Source organism: Tachypleus tridentatus, chromosome 7, assembly GCF_004210375.1.
Source record: "Tachypleus tridentatus isolate NWPU-2018 chromosome 7, ASM421037v1, whole genome shotgun sequence".
Lineage (NCBI taxonomy): Eukaryota > Metazoa > Arthropoda > Merostomata > Xiphosura > Limulidae > Tachypleus > Tachypleus tridentatus.
In genome coordinates this window covers 177437620-177454527 of record NC_134831.1, presented here as the reverse complement: position 1 = coordinate 177454527, position 16908 = coordinate 177437620, and the positions used below count along the sequence as shown (strand labels likewise).

The following is a 16908-nucleotide window of genomic DNA, read 5'->3' as shown; positions in this document are numbered from 1 at the left end:
ACAGTGATTTCGAATTATACTTAATATGAACTTAAAGCTAGTGATATTTGCATGACTGTAGAAATGTGAGTGGCCTTTGGTACTTAATAACATGGTTGAAGAGACGTCAGTGACCTTTGGTACGTAATAACATGGTTGAAGAGACGTCAGTGACCTTTAGTTCTTAATAACATGGTTGTAGAGACGTCAGTAATCTTTAGTTCTTAATAACATGGTTGTAGAGACGTCAGTGACCTTTAGTACTTAATAAAATGGTTGTAAAGACGTCAGTGACCTTTAGTTCTTAATAACATGGTTGTAGAGACGTTAGTTCTTAATGTGCTTAACAAACAAGTGACGTTCGATCAAGAAACACCGTGTCCTGCCGATCAGAAACAAAGACGTATTTGCCATACAATTACTGCCATCTGTGCTAATGCATTCTGAAAGTACCGAGCACTCGTGGTGACACAATTAGATAAATTCGAAAGAAAAAGTCTCTTATTTTATTCTCATAATAGGAGTTTGTTTATCAAAGAGTTTCCAAGTCACGACAAACAAGCAATGTATAGTATTTAGAAAAACGTCTAATTACATGTTATTTCAATTAAACAAGTAACGTAAGTTAAATGTGGTTTATCACGTTTTTGTACTTACACTGGTGGAAATATATTAGTGTCACCTAAGTGTTACCGATTCTGTGACCTACTTGTGTTCTTATAAAGATTCGACTGGGAGCAGATTTAATACCAGACAAGTTTCTAGTTTTCTTATTTTGTTTCAGGAACTAACCTGATTGTTAGAATTTTCAAAATAAATTAATATAGAAGAGGAATTACACTATGTAACAAAATTTTTACTTTTTCTTGTTCCTGGACAGAAAGTGTTATTTCCCAATTGCTTACACCTAAAGTAAATGGAAAAGGCTTATTTTTCTCTTCAAACTTTGCTTTTGTGACCTGGGAGCGTATAATGAAAACATGATGGGAGACTATATTTGGGGGCTGATAGGTGAAAGTGATTTACATTACAGTCGCAAATCTCAAAAAACTACTCACTTCTAAACATTTTTGTATAACTTTTGCATAAATACATGTACTTAAATACTTGATTCATATGTTGTTTTATTCAGACCTTATGTAAATGAAAATGTGCAAATTTGCCCGTTTTTACATAGAAAATAGGTTAAATTCTAAATTTCATTATCCAGGTCACAAAAGCAAAGTTTGAAGTGAATAATGACCATTTTCTGTACTTTTACGACACAAGTAATTAAGTAATAACACATACTATCCAGAAACAAAATTTGTGTTACATTGTGTTATTGGCTTGAACCACGGTCGAGATTTTCGTTCTTTCGGTTAATAATGTACTATTAATTTTCAGAAACAAAGTTGATGACGAATTATGACAACTGTTTTTTTGGGTGAATAAAAATTATTAAAATTAAAGAAAAAAAACATGAAAACGTTCTATTATCTTGACAATATTAAGTGTCAGAGAAGAGTATTATGAAATGGGAAGATATAACATGTTTTGTTTTGTATATAAAAATGATAACTACACGAGGCTACTAAAACACGTTGGTTTGAAACAAAAAAATGAATTCAAACACAGACACAAAATCTTATGACCCTAACGCTTTCAAAAGGTGTATGTTTGTTTGACAACTGGCGAAGAAGTCTCTGTCTTTGAAAAAAGTGGAATAATAGAAAACGTTTGTCTTTAATAACAAATTATAGGAACATTGAGAAGACTGAACAGCTTTTTTACCAATTCTCCGGCTCCCAACAGTCAATAATCACTTTTAGAATTCATGAAAACATTTCCTATTACAACTATCTGTTTCTTCTCTCTCCTAGTCGTTAGCACACTTAACTGTAAAATGTGATTATAAATAGAAAGGTAGCATTGTATTATGCTGAACGTTGGTGTTAGGTACTAATCTACAATCGTCGAAAGAAGAAAAATACAAGCAAGAAAAGTGATTTGTGGAAAGTTTCCAGTTAATATTACAATAATAATAACCACGTTCTACACCAAACCAGTTTTTAAAGCTCCTAACTTGTTCAAAAGATACCATCAACCTCGCAGAAATCCTACATTGTGGGGTTTCGATATGGACACCGAAGGCAGTGCTCTTAGGAACAACTTGGAATTATAGTAATATTACATGAAGCCGTTGCCACGAACAGTAAAGTTCCGTACGAGTTGACCTATATTTCTTGACCATAAGCCACCTAAAACAGCCAACTTTCGCTTGAGTTATTTTATTCTAGTTCTAGTCGATTATTTTTAACTATCTCGAAACGTCACAAGTTCATTGTGTTTTTTAGTGACCTTCAAGCTAGTGTTTTACACGTAAATGTCATAACCTTGGTATTTCTCCGTTAAAGGAGCTCCGCGTGGCTGGCCAGTTTCTGATCGACCTTGACCAGATTGTAAACCAACCTAAAGAAATGTGAACCAAAAAAGAACCTTGTTATTAATACAGCTAATTTAAATTATTTTTAAATCTAGTTGCACTCGAAGACTTTGTGTCTTTTTATTATTATTGAAGGCTGTTAAAACTATCATCTGTAGTCTCTAACTTTTAACCACTGACCAGAAGGAAAGCAGTCGGTAGACACCATCTTACCATCTACCATCCAAAGGACTAACTGCCAGTCTTATACTGCACCCACAGCTTAATGTGTAGGAAATACTTTGTGGAACGACACAGACTCGAATCCAGTTCGTATAAAACACAAGTTTACAAGTTATTATATTAAGTTGGTTGGTTCATGATTTGGTAACCCTCAATACTGGTGATATTTCAGGGAGTAATCATGTCTCCCGTGATTCCGGCAATCTGGGAGAGTTTGGTTAGGCCTAAATCCACATATCAACTGCAATAAAATAAAGTATTTCGATCTCAACTTTTACTGACCGCTTTGTTTACTTTTAGGCACATAGCAGTGTGCTGTGCTAAACACGGGTATCGAAATCCAGTTTTTAGTCTTACGAGTTCCCAGAAAGCCCTCTATTAATTAAACCATCTAAAATGTCACAACGGGTGACTGCACAAAAAGAGGTACACTCCAACAATAACAAAAAACAGCTACCATAAGTTCACAAAGTGTAGATTTGCACACCCATACGATAGGGTTGTAACAGGTCCGGCATGGCCAGGTGAATAAGGCACTCGACTAGTAATCTGAGGGTCGCGAGTTCGAATCCCCGTCACACCAACCATGCTCGCCCTTTCAGTCGTGGAGGCGTTATAATGTTACAGCCAATCTCACTATTCATTGGTAAAAGAGTAGCCCAAGAGTTGGCGGTGGGTGGTTGATGGCTGACAGCCTTCCCTCTAGTCTTACACTGCTAAATTAGGGACGGTTAGCGCAGGTAGCCCTCGTGTAGCTTAGCGCGAAATTCAAAATAAGGGTTGTAACACGTGATAATCACGAACTCAAACACTAGCTTTCGATGTAAAACAATTCAGCTTTGAATGGTATACAGAGAAACTGTATACATTCAGAAAACTGGCACGGCCATTGGGACTTCTGTGGTGCCCTCTTCATTGTTCGTTTAAAAAGCAACTCGTGTTGCTATAAATAAGTGTTGATAATGGGTTTACATTGTTTTCTTCTCCAGTAATATCGTTTTGAATTCCGGTTTAACCGTTTTAAAAGATTAAGAAAAATACAAGTTGTAATCTTGACTACCCTAATTGTGGATAATTAGCAACAAGTGTTTTTGTGATATGACGTTATCAAGTAGGGGTAAAACAGAACTTTTCCATCTCCGTGTGGTCATTATGACAACTATTAAAGATAATGTTTGGGAATATGGTAACTTTTAATAATGCAATTTCCATGACAACTGTTCATGCGATAAACCTTGGTTACTATGAAAATTACCGTTACACATAGCGTTTCAAATACTTTAGAAACTACTATTAAACTAATTTCAAAATATTCTGGTTGCTTGGGCAACTATCAAAGCTAGAGTTTCGAAATATTCGGGTTTCTACGACAACTGCCATCAGATATACTAATTTTTTTATAACCTGGTTCCCAGAACAACTGATCTTCCCTGAGGAAGGAAGGTGCTCATATTTACCGCCATTATGTTGTGCTTCAACCGAGTGTTTTAATGGTTTATTTTCAGTAAGTCACCGGTTGATATGACAAGAGCCCGGCATGGCCTAGCGCGTTAAGGCGTGCGCTTCGTAATCTGAGGGTCGCGGGTTCGCGCCCGAGTCGCGCCAAATATGCTCGTCCTCCCAGCCGTGGGGGCGTTATAATGTTACGGTCAATCCCACTTTTCGTTGGTAAAAGAGTAGCCCAAGAGTTAGCGGTGGGTGGTGATGACTAGCTGCCTTCCCTCTTGTCTTACACTACTAAATTAGGGACGGCTAGCACAGATAGCCCTCGAGTAGCTTTGTGCGAAATTCAAAAACAAACAAACAAAAACAATGATATGACAACTGCTACTTGACAGAAGATAAATAATTCCTACATGGGTAATCTAGCAGCTCTCGAAATAGATGAAACTGATTAGAGATATTTCAGATATACGTTACTCGCAAGGGTTACTACAGCAAACAGACTAGAATACAACCTGCCAATAAACCACCACAGTCCTGTAACAGTTTCAGTTTCTAACCCTAACTGAAAAGTTAAAACGTTTACTTAGGTTAGAAAAATTAGGCATGTGAAAAAGCGGTTTCTGTTTCTTCAATTTGTTACTTTATATTGCAGTATCTTTTTTCAAATAACCCAGATTCTATAAAAAACAACAACATCTGAGCGATATATGACACGTGACACGAGAATTTTAGTGGGTAAAATTGCACTTCCTGTTGTAAACAAACTACTTCCGCTCCTGCACGAACAGCTAGCTAGCTTCCCAGTCTCGATGACCTGCGTCAACACTGAGTAATTTGACTTAAGTCGTGAGTCAGACTATATTTACACCTACTCTACACAGAGAAGACCTTAGGCTTGAAGAAAATTGGTGTATATTCAATAAACTAAGTTTTATCTAGTTTTAGTTCTGATGTCGGAAATGTTAATGATTCTCCTTAGCTAACTGTTGTGTCCTAATTGGTTAAAAGTAGATTTTAGTGACACAACCGACAGGACTTCGAACTAAGACCCGTTTTTACGTTTGGTAGAGGCTGGTAGAGTTGAGCCCTTGTTCTTCCTAAATTATCCACCCGTGGGCTGATATTGTCCGTCCCAGCCGGAAATGTTATTTTCTTCCGCAAGTCTCAACTTTAAACCTAAATCTCCAAAGATTTTAATTATATTTTTTTAGTTTTTTTTTTTAAATATTAAACAGACGGACAGTTCATACACTCGAACAACGCTTGAGATTAAACATTCTAGAGTTACAAAGTTTTAAGCTGAATCATTGGTAGATTTATGTTACCATGGTTACAGAAACATTTCGCTCGCTGCCGCTACAACGGATTGTTTACAAACAACAGCGCTGTCTGGCCGTTGGAAACTGCTGGCCCAGGAAGCTAGAAAGTGAATATAGTGCAGTATGGTATAACGGTAATTTAAAGACCACATACACTGGATTTGCTCCGCGTTGAACCCACGTTCAATCCTAAAGGGTATTTATTTTGATATATCTGAACACGTTACATTAACAATTATGCGCATGTGTTTGAATTTGCGAACATTTAGTTATGTTAATATTTATTTTGTTACCAAAAACACGCCTGCGTTTCAGACACTGTAAGGTCAAGAGGGACAGAGTTAAAAGTTCATGTGTTCGCGGCAGCAACATAAAAAAGCGCACGCGCAGAGAACGTACGTGTATTTTAAAATTGTCCTATCACGAGAGAAAGGTTAAAATCCTGTCGTTAATTTACTTGATTGATATATCAAAATAACTATGAATGATGGGAAAAATACTGGTAGATTCCAAGAGGATGGATAATGAAATTACATTGACAAATGTTGGCAGTGGCATATAGGTAGACAAATAACAAATATAGAAACATATAGACTGACAGATAGAGAGAAAAATTACATACAAATACACTGAGTCAGAAATAAAAATGCACAAAAGTATAAACAAATAAACAGAGACTAATAGACAGAAAGATTAACAGATAAAGCAACGAGAGAGTTATCTCCGCTTTCGACCTTAAGTTTGAGTGATAGACTACAGAGAAGACAGCCAATCAACATCAACCGTCGCCAAAATATTTGGTTACTCTTATCAGACCGCATAAGGGCTTTGACTGTTTCTTTTATAACGTATTCAAGGCATTAAAATGCACTAATTACTGAACCATTTCGAATAAACAAATATGGAGGAATATACATTTCAGAAACAGAAAGATAGATAGTCCAAAAATATAGAGCTACACAGGTATATAAGAATAAAAAAGATATACGGATAGTCACATCAGCAGAAAGATATATTTTTACACAGATATACTGAAAGATCTACAACTGGAACAGATATATCGAGAAATATAAAGTCATGAGTAATGTTATAAACAGACAGATAGATAGATATGCAGCTAGACAAATAAAGATATACAGAAAACAGTGTTTTATTTACTATGTAAACAAAACCTTCACCAGGATGTCAATCAGTAAACTTACACAAGTTTAGAGTGTTTCAGCTCCTACTTCCATGAAATGAAATACTAATTATATGAGTGATTGGTATTGTGCGATAAGTCTCGTCGTTAGTGGATATAGCAGATGTAATGTGGTTGATACATTATTATATATTCTTCCTTGTTTTCACTCGTTAGTTCGTAGAATTGGCTCATTACGACACCAAATAAACCTAAAGCCAAGAGGAGACAACCGTCCCAATAAGTCTTGTTCACGTACAGTCTGAAGTTAAATAAGTGGAGTGTTTAGTCAGAAATAACCTATCTAAGCTGAGGTGAGGAGCAACTGCACGTGATACATAGAACTACACGTATTAGCTGATACATGTATGCTCGTGCACAGGAAACGTGCCCGCCCAAGTTAACGATGTATGGGTACAGTAACGAGGGTGTTCTTATAACTTTTCTATTGTCTTAATAGCTTTAGTTTTTCTACCTAACAACATACGATTTTGTGTTCGATCTATGGCTTGACTTTAGGGGTAAACTTTATATACAAATAACTGTTGTCAAAGGTTTGACTGAATTAATGGTAAACACTTTTGTTGACACAAATATATTTCTTATATCATCAAAACAACAACAAGAACAACAAAAACACACTCTTGCATTTTACACAGGTTACTGGCAACATTTCAGACATACAGACATACATTACAAACCATTTTTGAAAGTAGTTTTTGTTTGTTTGTTTCTTGAATTTCGCGCGAAGCTATAAGAGGACTATCTGCGCTAGCCTTCCATAATTTCGCAATGAAGAACCAACTATCCATCGCCTGCTATTGGGCTACTCTTTTACTAACGAAGAGTGAGATTCACCGCACGTTATAACGTACCGAGGGTTGAAAGGGCGAGCAGGTTGATAGGATGAGTACTATTAATAGAAAACAAACACAGAACGTAAGTGTACGTGAAGTTGGGAAAACAAATAACGGGACCAAAAAAGCAGCTGGTGTGGAAAAACTCATCTCTCGTTGTAGGAGAATAGGACAGTGAGCGTGACAAATGTATAAAACCTGTTGTAATAAAATAGAACAATTGGTGTGAAAAACGTATAAAACCTATTGTAATCAAATAGAACAGTTGGTGTGAAAAACGTATAAAACCTATTGTAATCAAATAGAACAGTTGCCGTGAAAAACATATAAAACTTATTGTAATCAAATAGAACAGTTGCCGTGAAAAATGTATAAAAACTATTGTAATAAAATAGAATAGTTAGTGTGAAAAATGTATAAAACATTGTAATAAAATAGAGCAATTGGTTTGAAAAATGTATAAAACATATTGTAATAAAAAAGAGAAATTGGTGTGAAAAATGTATAAAACATTGTAACAAAATGGAACAATTGGGGTGAAAAATGTATAAAACATATTGTAATAAAAAGAGAAATTGGTGTGAAAAATGTATAAAACATTGTAACAAAATGGAACAATTGGGGTGAAAAATGTATAAAACATATTGTAATAAAATAGAACAGTAGGCGTGGAAAATGCATCAAACCTGCGGTTGGAAAAACAGAACAGTTTACGTTTAAATTACGACAATCATTGGGACTATTCCTGTAATTCAAAAGTAAAATTGAATAGAACATATAAAATAAAGTTTGGCTTACTAAATCAGCTTCCACATTCAGAAGATGTGTGAGAGAAGGGGTAGGGCAGTACCCCCCACATTCACACACTTTAAACTTAGAAAACCAAAAAATCTTCCAACTGTCCATCGGTAACTCAACAGTAAGTTTAGAAAACAATAATGTTCTTCAATTGTCCTCTGGTGACTCAATGGTAAGTTTAGAAAACCACAACATCTTCCAACTGTTCCCTGGTGACTCAAGAGTAAGTTTGGAAAACAAGAATACTCTTCAACTGTCCCCTGGTGACTCAAGAGTAAGTTTGGAAAACCACAACATCTTCCAACTGTTCCCTGGTGACTCAAGAGTAAGTTTGGAAAACAAGAATACTCTTCAACTGTCCCCTGGTGACTCAAGAGCAAGTTTGGAAAACAAGAATATTCTTCAACTGTCCTCTGGTGACTCAAGAGTAGGTTTAGAAAACAAGAATACTTTTCAACTGTCCCCCAGTGACTCAAAGGTAGGTTTAGAAAACAAGTAGGTTTAGAAAACAACAATATTCTTCATCTGTTCCCCAGTGACTCAAGAGTAAGTTTAGAAAACAATAATATTCTTCAATTGTCCTCTGGTGACTCAAGAGTAAGTTTAGAAAACAAGAATATTCTTCAACTGTACTCTGGTGACTCAAGAGTAAGTTTAGAAAACAAGAATATTCTTCAACTGTACTCTGGTGACTCAAAGGTAGGTTTAGAAAACAAGAATATTCTTCAACTGTCCTCTGGTGACTCAAGAGTAGGTTTAGAAAACAACAATGTTCTTCAACTGTCCTCTGGTGACTCAAGACTTAACGGTAAGTTTAGAAAACCACAACATCTTCCAACTGTTCCTCGGTGACTCAACGGTAAGTTTAAAAACTACAACATCCCGAAGGATTTGGGTGTGTGGTGTACAGTGACTTTGGAACACTGAACCACATTATTTACTTCTTTGTGACCATCTAGTGTTATATGGTTATAACATTTGATAGTATAACCATTTTAAATGTAGATTTTATTTTTTTAGAACCACTCTGGATTGGTTTTTTTCTAGCGTAAAGCTACACAACGAACTATTTGCGTACTGCCCACGGTTGGGAATCATCGAACCTCGGATTCTAGCGTTCAGAAACAGCAACCAGAAGGGCTGAAGAAGTGGTCTGAGAAAGTCGAAGGAGTTCTGGAAGTCAGTGACAGTTTTTTAGCACCATTGTTTACTTCCTTTCTTTTCCTTCTCAACATTTGATTATGAACAGAGCACCAACGGATATCACCAACTTGCTCAAGACAGGATGGTACTCCATACAGTTTTGGGGCCAAGCCTTGGAAAAGGTGGAACACCCTAGTTTCGTCACAACAGTAACCATCCTTCCTCATGTTTAGAACTGAAGTCGGTATGATTTCTTACGCACTCCTTATTTAGACCGTCTCTTTACTACAAGGACAAAGGTTAAATATCGTTATTTGGTCAAACATACACGTGACAAGTTACGCACAATGCCCGAGTGTTTGTTTATTACAAAGTAAACCCACACAGAGCTATTTGCTGTCTTGACCGCTGTCCCACAGAGGAACATGCGTGAGTGAAGAATGATAGTTTCTCAATCTGTGTAGAAACAAACAAACAAAAAAGTCCAATGAAAGAATGATGCCAATATGGGACAGGGGTGGGGTAAATAAACACCATGATGACGAAATGACGAATTAATACGCGTTTACATATATCGTCGCTTTTGTACGATTAAATTCTTTCCAGCCGTACGACGAGGCAATCCGGATAGTTATATATTTCAGAACGGCTGGTATGGGTATTAACACTTTTACTGATAAGGAGAGAACAATGTTTCGACCTTCCTAGTCGTTCTGAGATATATTTTTATTTCAAGTGGGTTTCTGGTCGTCAAGAATCCAAATAGTTGCTTATAACGGGTTGATGTAATTGTGTACGACAAAACACTCTACATTTTAACACTGTACATATTTTGGTCCCTTTGTACGCATAAAACGCCCAAGTGCTTTCTATGACATGAACATGTCCTGGTGATGTTGGAGTAACTTTCAAAACTTGTCAATATCAGGTGTTGGAAGTAACATTGAAAAATTAAACTTATGCAATCAAATTAGCGAAGCCGATATTGTGCGAGTGTTTGTAAGCAACAAATAAAGTTTCCTTATGTAACTCAAGCACTAATAACTTGTTTTACTTTTCATAAATAATACTGGGCTGGCTTGTAAGTATCATCTAAAATGTACGCCATTTTAAAACCACCAGATAAATGTAGAAACAAAGAAAATATGACGCACTAAAATCTGGACTAAGCCCAACTTTCAGCCCTCAATCAGACCAGCTCGAAAACGAGGGCAGATTTTTTTCAAACCAGCCCGATAACAGGGTCAGATTGTTCTTTTTTAATCAAACCAGCTTGAAAGCGGGGTCAGAATTTTTTTTCTATTACAACTGAAGTCGCGAGGACTGGGGGTAACGAAGGAACAACTTTTTGTCTTCCTCCGCCTGTCTGTACGCTGCGAACTGGCATATAAATATCAGACTTCAGCCTCCAGTTGTCGAAAAGGAGTGAAGGGCTAAAAAAGTTTGTTTTTTTTAAATATAAAAGAAGTTTACAAACAAAGCAAGAATCATTACCAAATTACCGCCATAATGTTACATAGGAAAATATCATCGAATGATTGGTGTTTCGTTGCGAGGTAACTAGCTAAAGTTCAGAAACCTTCGTTGAAAAAAGAAGTTTATTGTTGATAGAGGAGACAGAAACCGAGCGAGTGTAGAAAGAAAATGAAACCCTTCCCCATTGAAAAATAAGATTAGTTTCACCTATTTAGACGTAGTGACCTGGTTCTCGGGCAGGTGAATGCCCTTCTGGTTAACTAACTGGTTGGTTTGGAACAAGTTATATATCTTTAACAATATATTCGTTACTGCTCTAGAAAAAACAAGTCTGCTACAGATAATTCTAAACATTCGCCCTCTTTCCCTCTCAAGATATACAAAGATATATGTAACGGCCTCATAAACGGACTCGAACACAGAATAACTAGTCCTAACACATAGAAGCCGGCATTGGCTGCCCGGTTACTGAGCCGTTAAGTCTCTTACTGGATGGGACGACAAACAACAATAGAAATAATTAATTCGATTTTCCTCTCCTAGGGGCATACAATTACAAACCTTCCCAAATAGAATAAAGATAATGAATATCAAATGCATTTGACGCGATACAATAACTTATCTTCTTTTGGTTTTTCTTTGTGTCATGAACCATATTTTTTCCATTTCGAAAACTACAACACTGGTCACCAGGTGACTGACAGCTAATCGCGGCAGACAGAACATAAATAATATATTGTGTCGCCTTGTTAATCGTAATAAAATAACTACAAGAAAAAAAAAATCACGTGATTTTTATTGTTTGCTTTAGGCTATACGTGCCCTGTCCCCCCACTGGAATCGAACGCGGGGTTATACCATTACGTCCGTAAATTTACCGTTAGGGGGCCTCTTCCCTTTCATAGTATTGGTTGTCATTTTTACAAAAGGAGGTAGCCATCGTTATTTGATCCTTAAAGTCCATTTCTGTTTTGTTTTACGAATACGAGCAGAAATTATCTTCAACAATAGGCGAATTTATTAATCGTCTTCAATGGAGTTATTTAATATCCTTTCGACAATAACGAGATGTTTACAGCTTTTTGTTGTGCTATCTCTAACAGTTAATATATACACGTATTTACTACTAGCTGGAGTACCAGGTACCCTGGACGGAATTTACGTAAATTCTTAATTAAAGAAAGGTTTATATTGAATTTCACGCAAAGCTATTCGACGGCTATATGCGCTAACCGTCCCTAATTTGGCAGTCTAAGAATAGAGGGAAGGCAGCTAGACGACACCACCCATCGCCAACTCTTGGGCTACTCTTTTACCAACGAATGGTGGGATTGATCGTAATATTATAACGCCCCCATGGCTGAAAGGGCGAGCATATTTGGTGTGTCGGGGATTCGAACCCGCGACCATTCGATTACGAGTCGAGTGCTTTAACCACATGGACATGCCGGACCACTTAATTAAAGAAAGGTTATCTTAGGACCTGAAAAGTCAGTTCTCTTACATGTAATCGTAAAAAAAACGCCCATAAAAATTGAAATACGCAAAATGTTTAACCTGTTTATGTTAATCCACTTTTTATAAAGTAAAGTATTTCTTAAAAAATGTTAACTTAAATAGGTAAGTAAAGGCACTCAAGTGTATATTTCAAGGTCTTTCTTAGGATATTCAATAATTTGGAGTTTAATATAATTTTTAACACAATGTATTACGCATTATTTTAGTGCATGTTAGCTATTTTTTATTTGTATTTGGCCCGGCATAGTCAGGTGGATAAGACACTCGATTCGTAATCTGAGGGTCACACCAAACATTCTCGCCCTTTCAGCCGTGGGGACGTTATAATATGACGATCAATCCCACTATTCGTTGGTAAAAGAGTAGCCCAAGAGTTGACGGTGGGTAGTGATGACTAGCTGCCTTCCCTCTAGTCTTACACTGCTAAATTAGGAACGGCTAGCACAGATAGCCCTCGTGTAGCTTTGCGCGAACTTCAAAACAAACAATATTTTTATTTGTTGATCGTCATGGATCCAATGAGCCATCATACCAAATTTGATGAAGATCTATCCAAATCCTGCGAAGTAGTTACAAGAATAGACAACAGACAGTGTTGTTATATTTATATAGACACAGCCGTAAGCGGTCTATAACAATGCAGTATTACCGTTTTTAGCAGTAACTGATTACCTAGAATTATTGTTGTAAATTGTGTACATTTTAAGATTATGTTAAAAAATAGGCTGAAACTAGGTGGCGGAAAGCTGTCACATGCTTTGTTTTGTTTCTAGTATTTATATGTCACGTAAAGTTTATATTTTTCTACACTATGCCTTGACTTGCCAAATATACTAGGCAAATAACAGAAAGAATAAAATTCTCATATTTTAAATTAAAGATTGAATAACTTACTTAGAAGTAAAATAAAATAGTTTTTTTTTGTGACGAAACTAAGCCTAATTCGTGCTGACACGTGAAGGAATATAAATCGTCTGTTATGAACTAAGCGCGATTAGCGTTGATATATGAAGGAATATATAATTTACGCCACTACACTAAGCCTAATTAGTGCTGACACTGAAAGAATATACATTGTCTGTTATGAAATAAGCGCGATTAGCGCTGATATATAAAGGAATGTGTAATTTACGCCACTACACTAAGCCTAATTAGTACTAACGTATGAAAAAAAACATTGCTGTCATCACACTAAACCTACATCTAGTTAAGTATTTCAATCTTGGTTATCTTGCATACCCACCAAGGAGGATGAAACGTAAACTTTCGAATCATAAATATGAACGAATTATTATTTAAGGTAATATTCACTACTATTAATAATTAATGTATATAAATTTATTGTTATGCCTTCTTTCCCGCTTTTTTCTAGGTTTCTTTTAACAAAAGGTATAATTTGTGAAATTAATAAAAGAAATGTCATGAATGTTGATGTGCGGTCAGTACTGAGAGTTTAATATATTACTAACCAGTAGGGTATTGGTCCCCTGGACTGAAGTCACGAAAATTCATGATTAATGAATGTTGTCTTAAAACATGAAAAGTTACTTCCCTTATATTTAACTGTAAAATATAAAAATTCGTAAAAGTGCCTATAAAAACTGCAACACATAAAATGTAAAACCGCACATTTGTATCTCCCCAGGAACGAGATGAACATTCTTACCAAATTTGAAATTTGGTTAAGGTCCATCAACAGGTGATGAAGTAGTGATAAAAACTCAACCCCCCCCCCCAAAAGAAATCCCACAAAACGAAAATATTTATGTATCCCATCATTATAGACTTAATGAAACACCATATAAATTTTGGTGACGATCCATCCACATCCTGCGAAGTAGTTACATGCAAATACAACAGATTGTACTGTTACATTTACACAGATAAGTAGTTACATGGACATACGACAGACAGTATTGTTACATTTACATAGATAAGTTGTTACATGGACACACAACAGACTGTACTGTTACATTTATATAGATAAGTAGTTACATGGGCATGCAACAGACAGTACTGTTATATTTATATAGATAATTAGTTACATGGGCATGCAACAGACAGTACTGTTATATTTATATAGATAATTAGTTACATGGGCATGCAACAGACAGTACTGTTATATTTATATAGATGCACTAAGATTGCCGTGTGTTAAATAAACACGATATAAATAAAGTAAAATAACACGAGTCTTGTTAATTTTATTCTAATTCAGAAAGGAATATAAGAGAAGCAGTGCTCTGTTAAATTTTATTCGTGGAGTAAAGAAGGTTTCTGAGGCAGACATTGGATATATATACTTGTAGTGTAAAGAGGGCTAACGCGCTAAACTAAATTAATTGTGAATGTGTATAGAAAGGAATATATCAGAACTATAGTTTGATATTATTCTATGAAGGTTATGTGACAGTCCTCTCTGACACAAAATATACCACAACTCGGATTATAAAGATGTGTATAGATTGGGAATTTAGAATTTCAAGACGTTAATATCCCTTATACTTAGTGGAATTGGGAAGCAGAAGAATATGGATCACTTTGGGGTACCAGATCCATCCAGAATGAGAATTTACAGACGCGAAGATCAGTGATAAAACGTGTCTACGTGTCTCATGCAATGGTACACAACACATTCACGATGGATTTCCGTCTGTAAGAGTGACACAAGCCATTTGTTACAAAACGCCTCACTTCGCTTACCCCTGCTGGAATAAGATTTATTTCAAGTCTCTTTCTGGGTGGATCTGGTACCCCAAAGTGATCCATATTCTTCTGCTTCCACGACAAAGACACTCAGGCATCATACATCTTTGTTAAACCATCGCATACATCGAGGAATTGGAGAAAGAAATGGGCATATATGCTATTCCATACGAAGACATACTGGTAAAGTCGCTGAACGCATCTATCGATTTACGTGTGATCGGTTTGTTGAAACAGACACTTTGTGCTGTCGTTATTGTTCAGTAGATGGGCTATAGAAAGCTGTAGGGGAGAGTAGAATGCTTTGTACGTGATAGCCTTAGGATGGCGCTTTTTCAATGGAAACTGAATGGTAACGTTATTGTCAAGGTCGTCAAAGAGAGCATGATGTAATGTTGCAGCATGAACTTTAAACATGTGATGAGTTTTACTTCGAAAGATACGAACCGAACTGAATACTTATATAAGTTGAGAAAGGAGCAAATTGAACCACTCATAAAGTTCTCACAATCTACAACTTAATACTTTTTGTTTGGTTTCATCGACGTAATTGAAAACCAACAACAAAAATACTGTTTACGTGAGATCCACGTAACTACAAATAAAGGATATCTAAAAATCAAAGTGAGGCTAGAAATTATATAGAAGTAAAGAAAACGTTTAACAAAACTTATAACTAATTCCGTAAGACCTTCAAGAGTGTAGCCCACATAGCCAGGTCGTTATGGCGCTTGACTCGTAACTTGTGGGTCACGGGATCGAATTCCTATACCATCAAACACGCTCGTCCTTTCAACCATGGGTCATTGTAACGTGACTGTCTAATCTCACTATTCGTTGATAAAAGAGAAGCCCAAGTGTTGGCAGCGAGCTTCTCTTTCGCTGTTAAGTTAGGGACGGCTAGCGCAGATAGCCGTCATGTAACTTTGGAAGAGGTTTAAGACAGTAATATAGAACAAATCCAAGAGCAATTTATAATAAGAATGATACACTTAAAAAAACAAAACACGAAGTTTTTGTCTTCCCTAGCAGAAACTTCCAAAATACTTACCCTGATCAACCATTTAATTACATGGTTTTTAGTCCACTTCATTACTCTGTTATAAGACGGTAACTTAGGTTGTTCCTGACTCGTCATTCTAGAAGTTCTCGTTTGATAACACTGCCATTCCAAACCTTACTTGAGATGACGCTAGGTAGCTCTGATACGTCGTGAAATTTCGACTCGTGCTTTCCGGCTCTTGCTAAACTGCCTACGAAGACAGCTGTTCAAACGTGACCTACTACCCAGAAAGCCACGAGTGAACGTAATTCCGATCTCTCCTACCCTCCACCCTTCTGAAAGATTTCCTCATAGAGCACGGATGGGCGTGACCACATGTTTCTTCCGGTTATTGGCGAACGAGGGGATAAATTTGTTTAGTTATCTTAAGTTGAATCTTAAATCAAAATAAAACACTTCAAATAGCTTAATGTGAGATAAATAACTAAATTATTACAATAACAATTAATAACAACACCAATAATAATGAAAAGATAATTATTTCCATTTCTTATGTTGTTTTTTCGCCTATTTTGTTTGGGGTGACATCTACCGGAAGGTTGAAAACATAAATTAATATTAATACAAATTGGAATAAATAATTTCCACGTGGAACGTTTTGATTATTTGATTAATTTACTTCGTACGCAAAGGGCTAAGAGTGGCTTAATGGTTAGCGTGTCAGGACAGTAACATCTGATAATTTTATGTTTGCGTCCCGTTGCTCCCAAAAATGAGCTGCAAACTTCAGAACCGTTGGTGTGCTATAAAAGTGACAGCCAAACTTCGTTGTCCCG

The 16908-nt window shown here is 36.3% G+C and overlaps 1 protein-coding gene across 4 annotated transcripts in view; it reads right to left on the bottom strand.

The window, feature by feature from the left end:
* The window catches only part of LOC143257355 (uncharacterized), a 46245-nt gene extending 29805 nt beyond the window's left edge, over nt 1-16440 (bottom strand). The window contains exon 1 of one of the 4 annotated variants that reach the window (XM_076515897.1): nt 16121-16440. In XM_076515897.1, the coding sequence (XP_076372012.1) occupies nt 16121-16207 (87 nt within the window). In that variant the 5' untranslated portion in view covers nt 16208-16440. The remainder of the gene's footprint in view (nt 1-16120) is intronic. The other 3 variants (XM_076515898.1, XM_076515899.1, XM_076515900.1) reach the window with 3 other exon arrangements.
* Between the last annotated feature and the right edge of the window lie 468 nt (nt 16441-16908).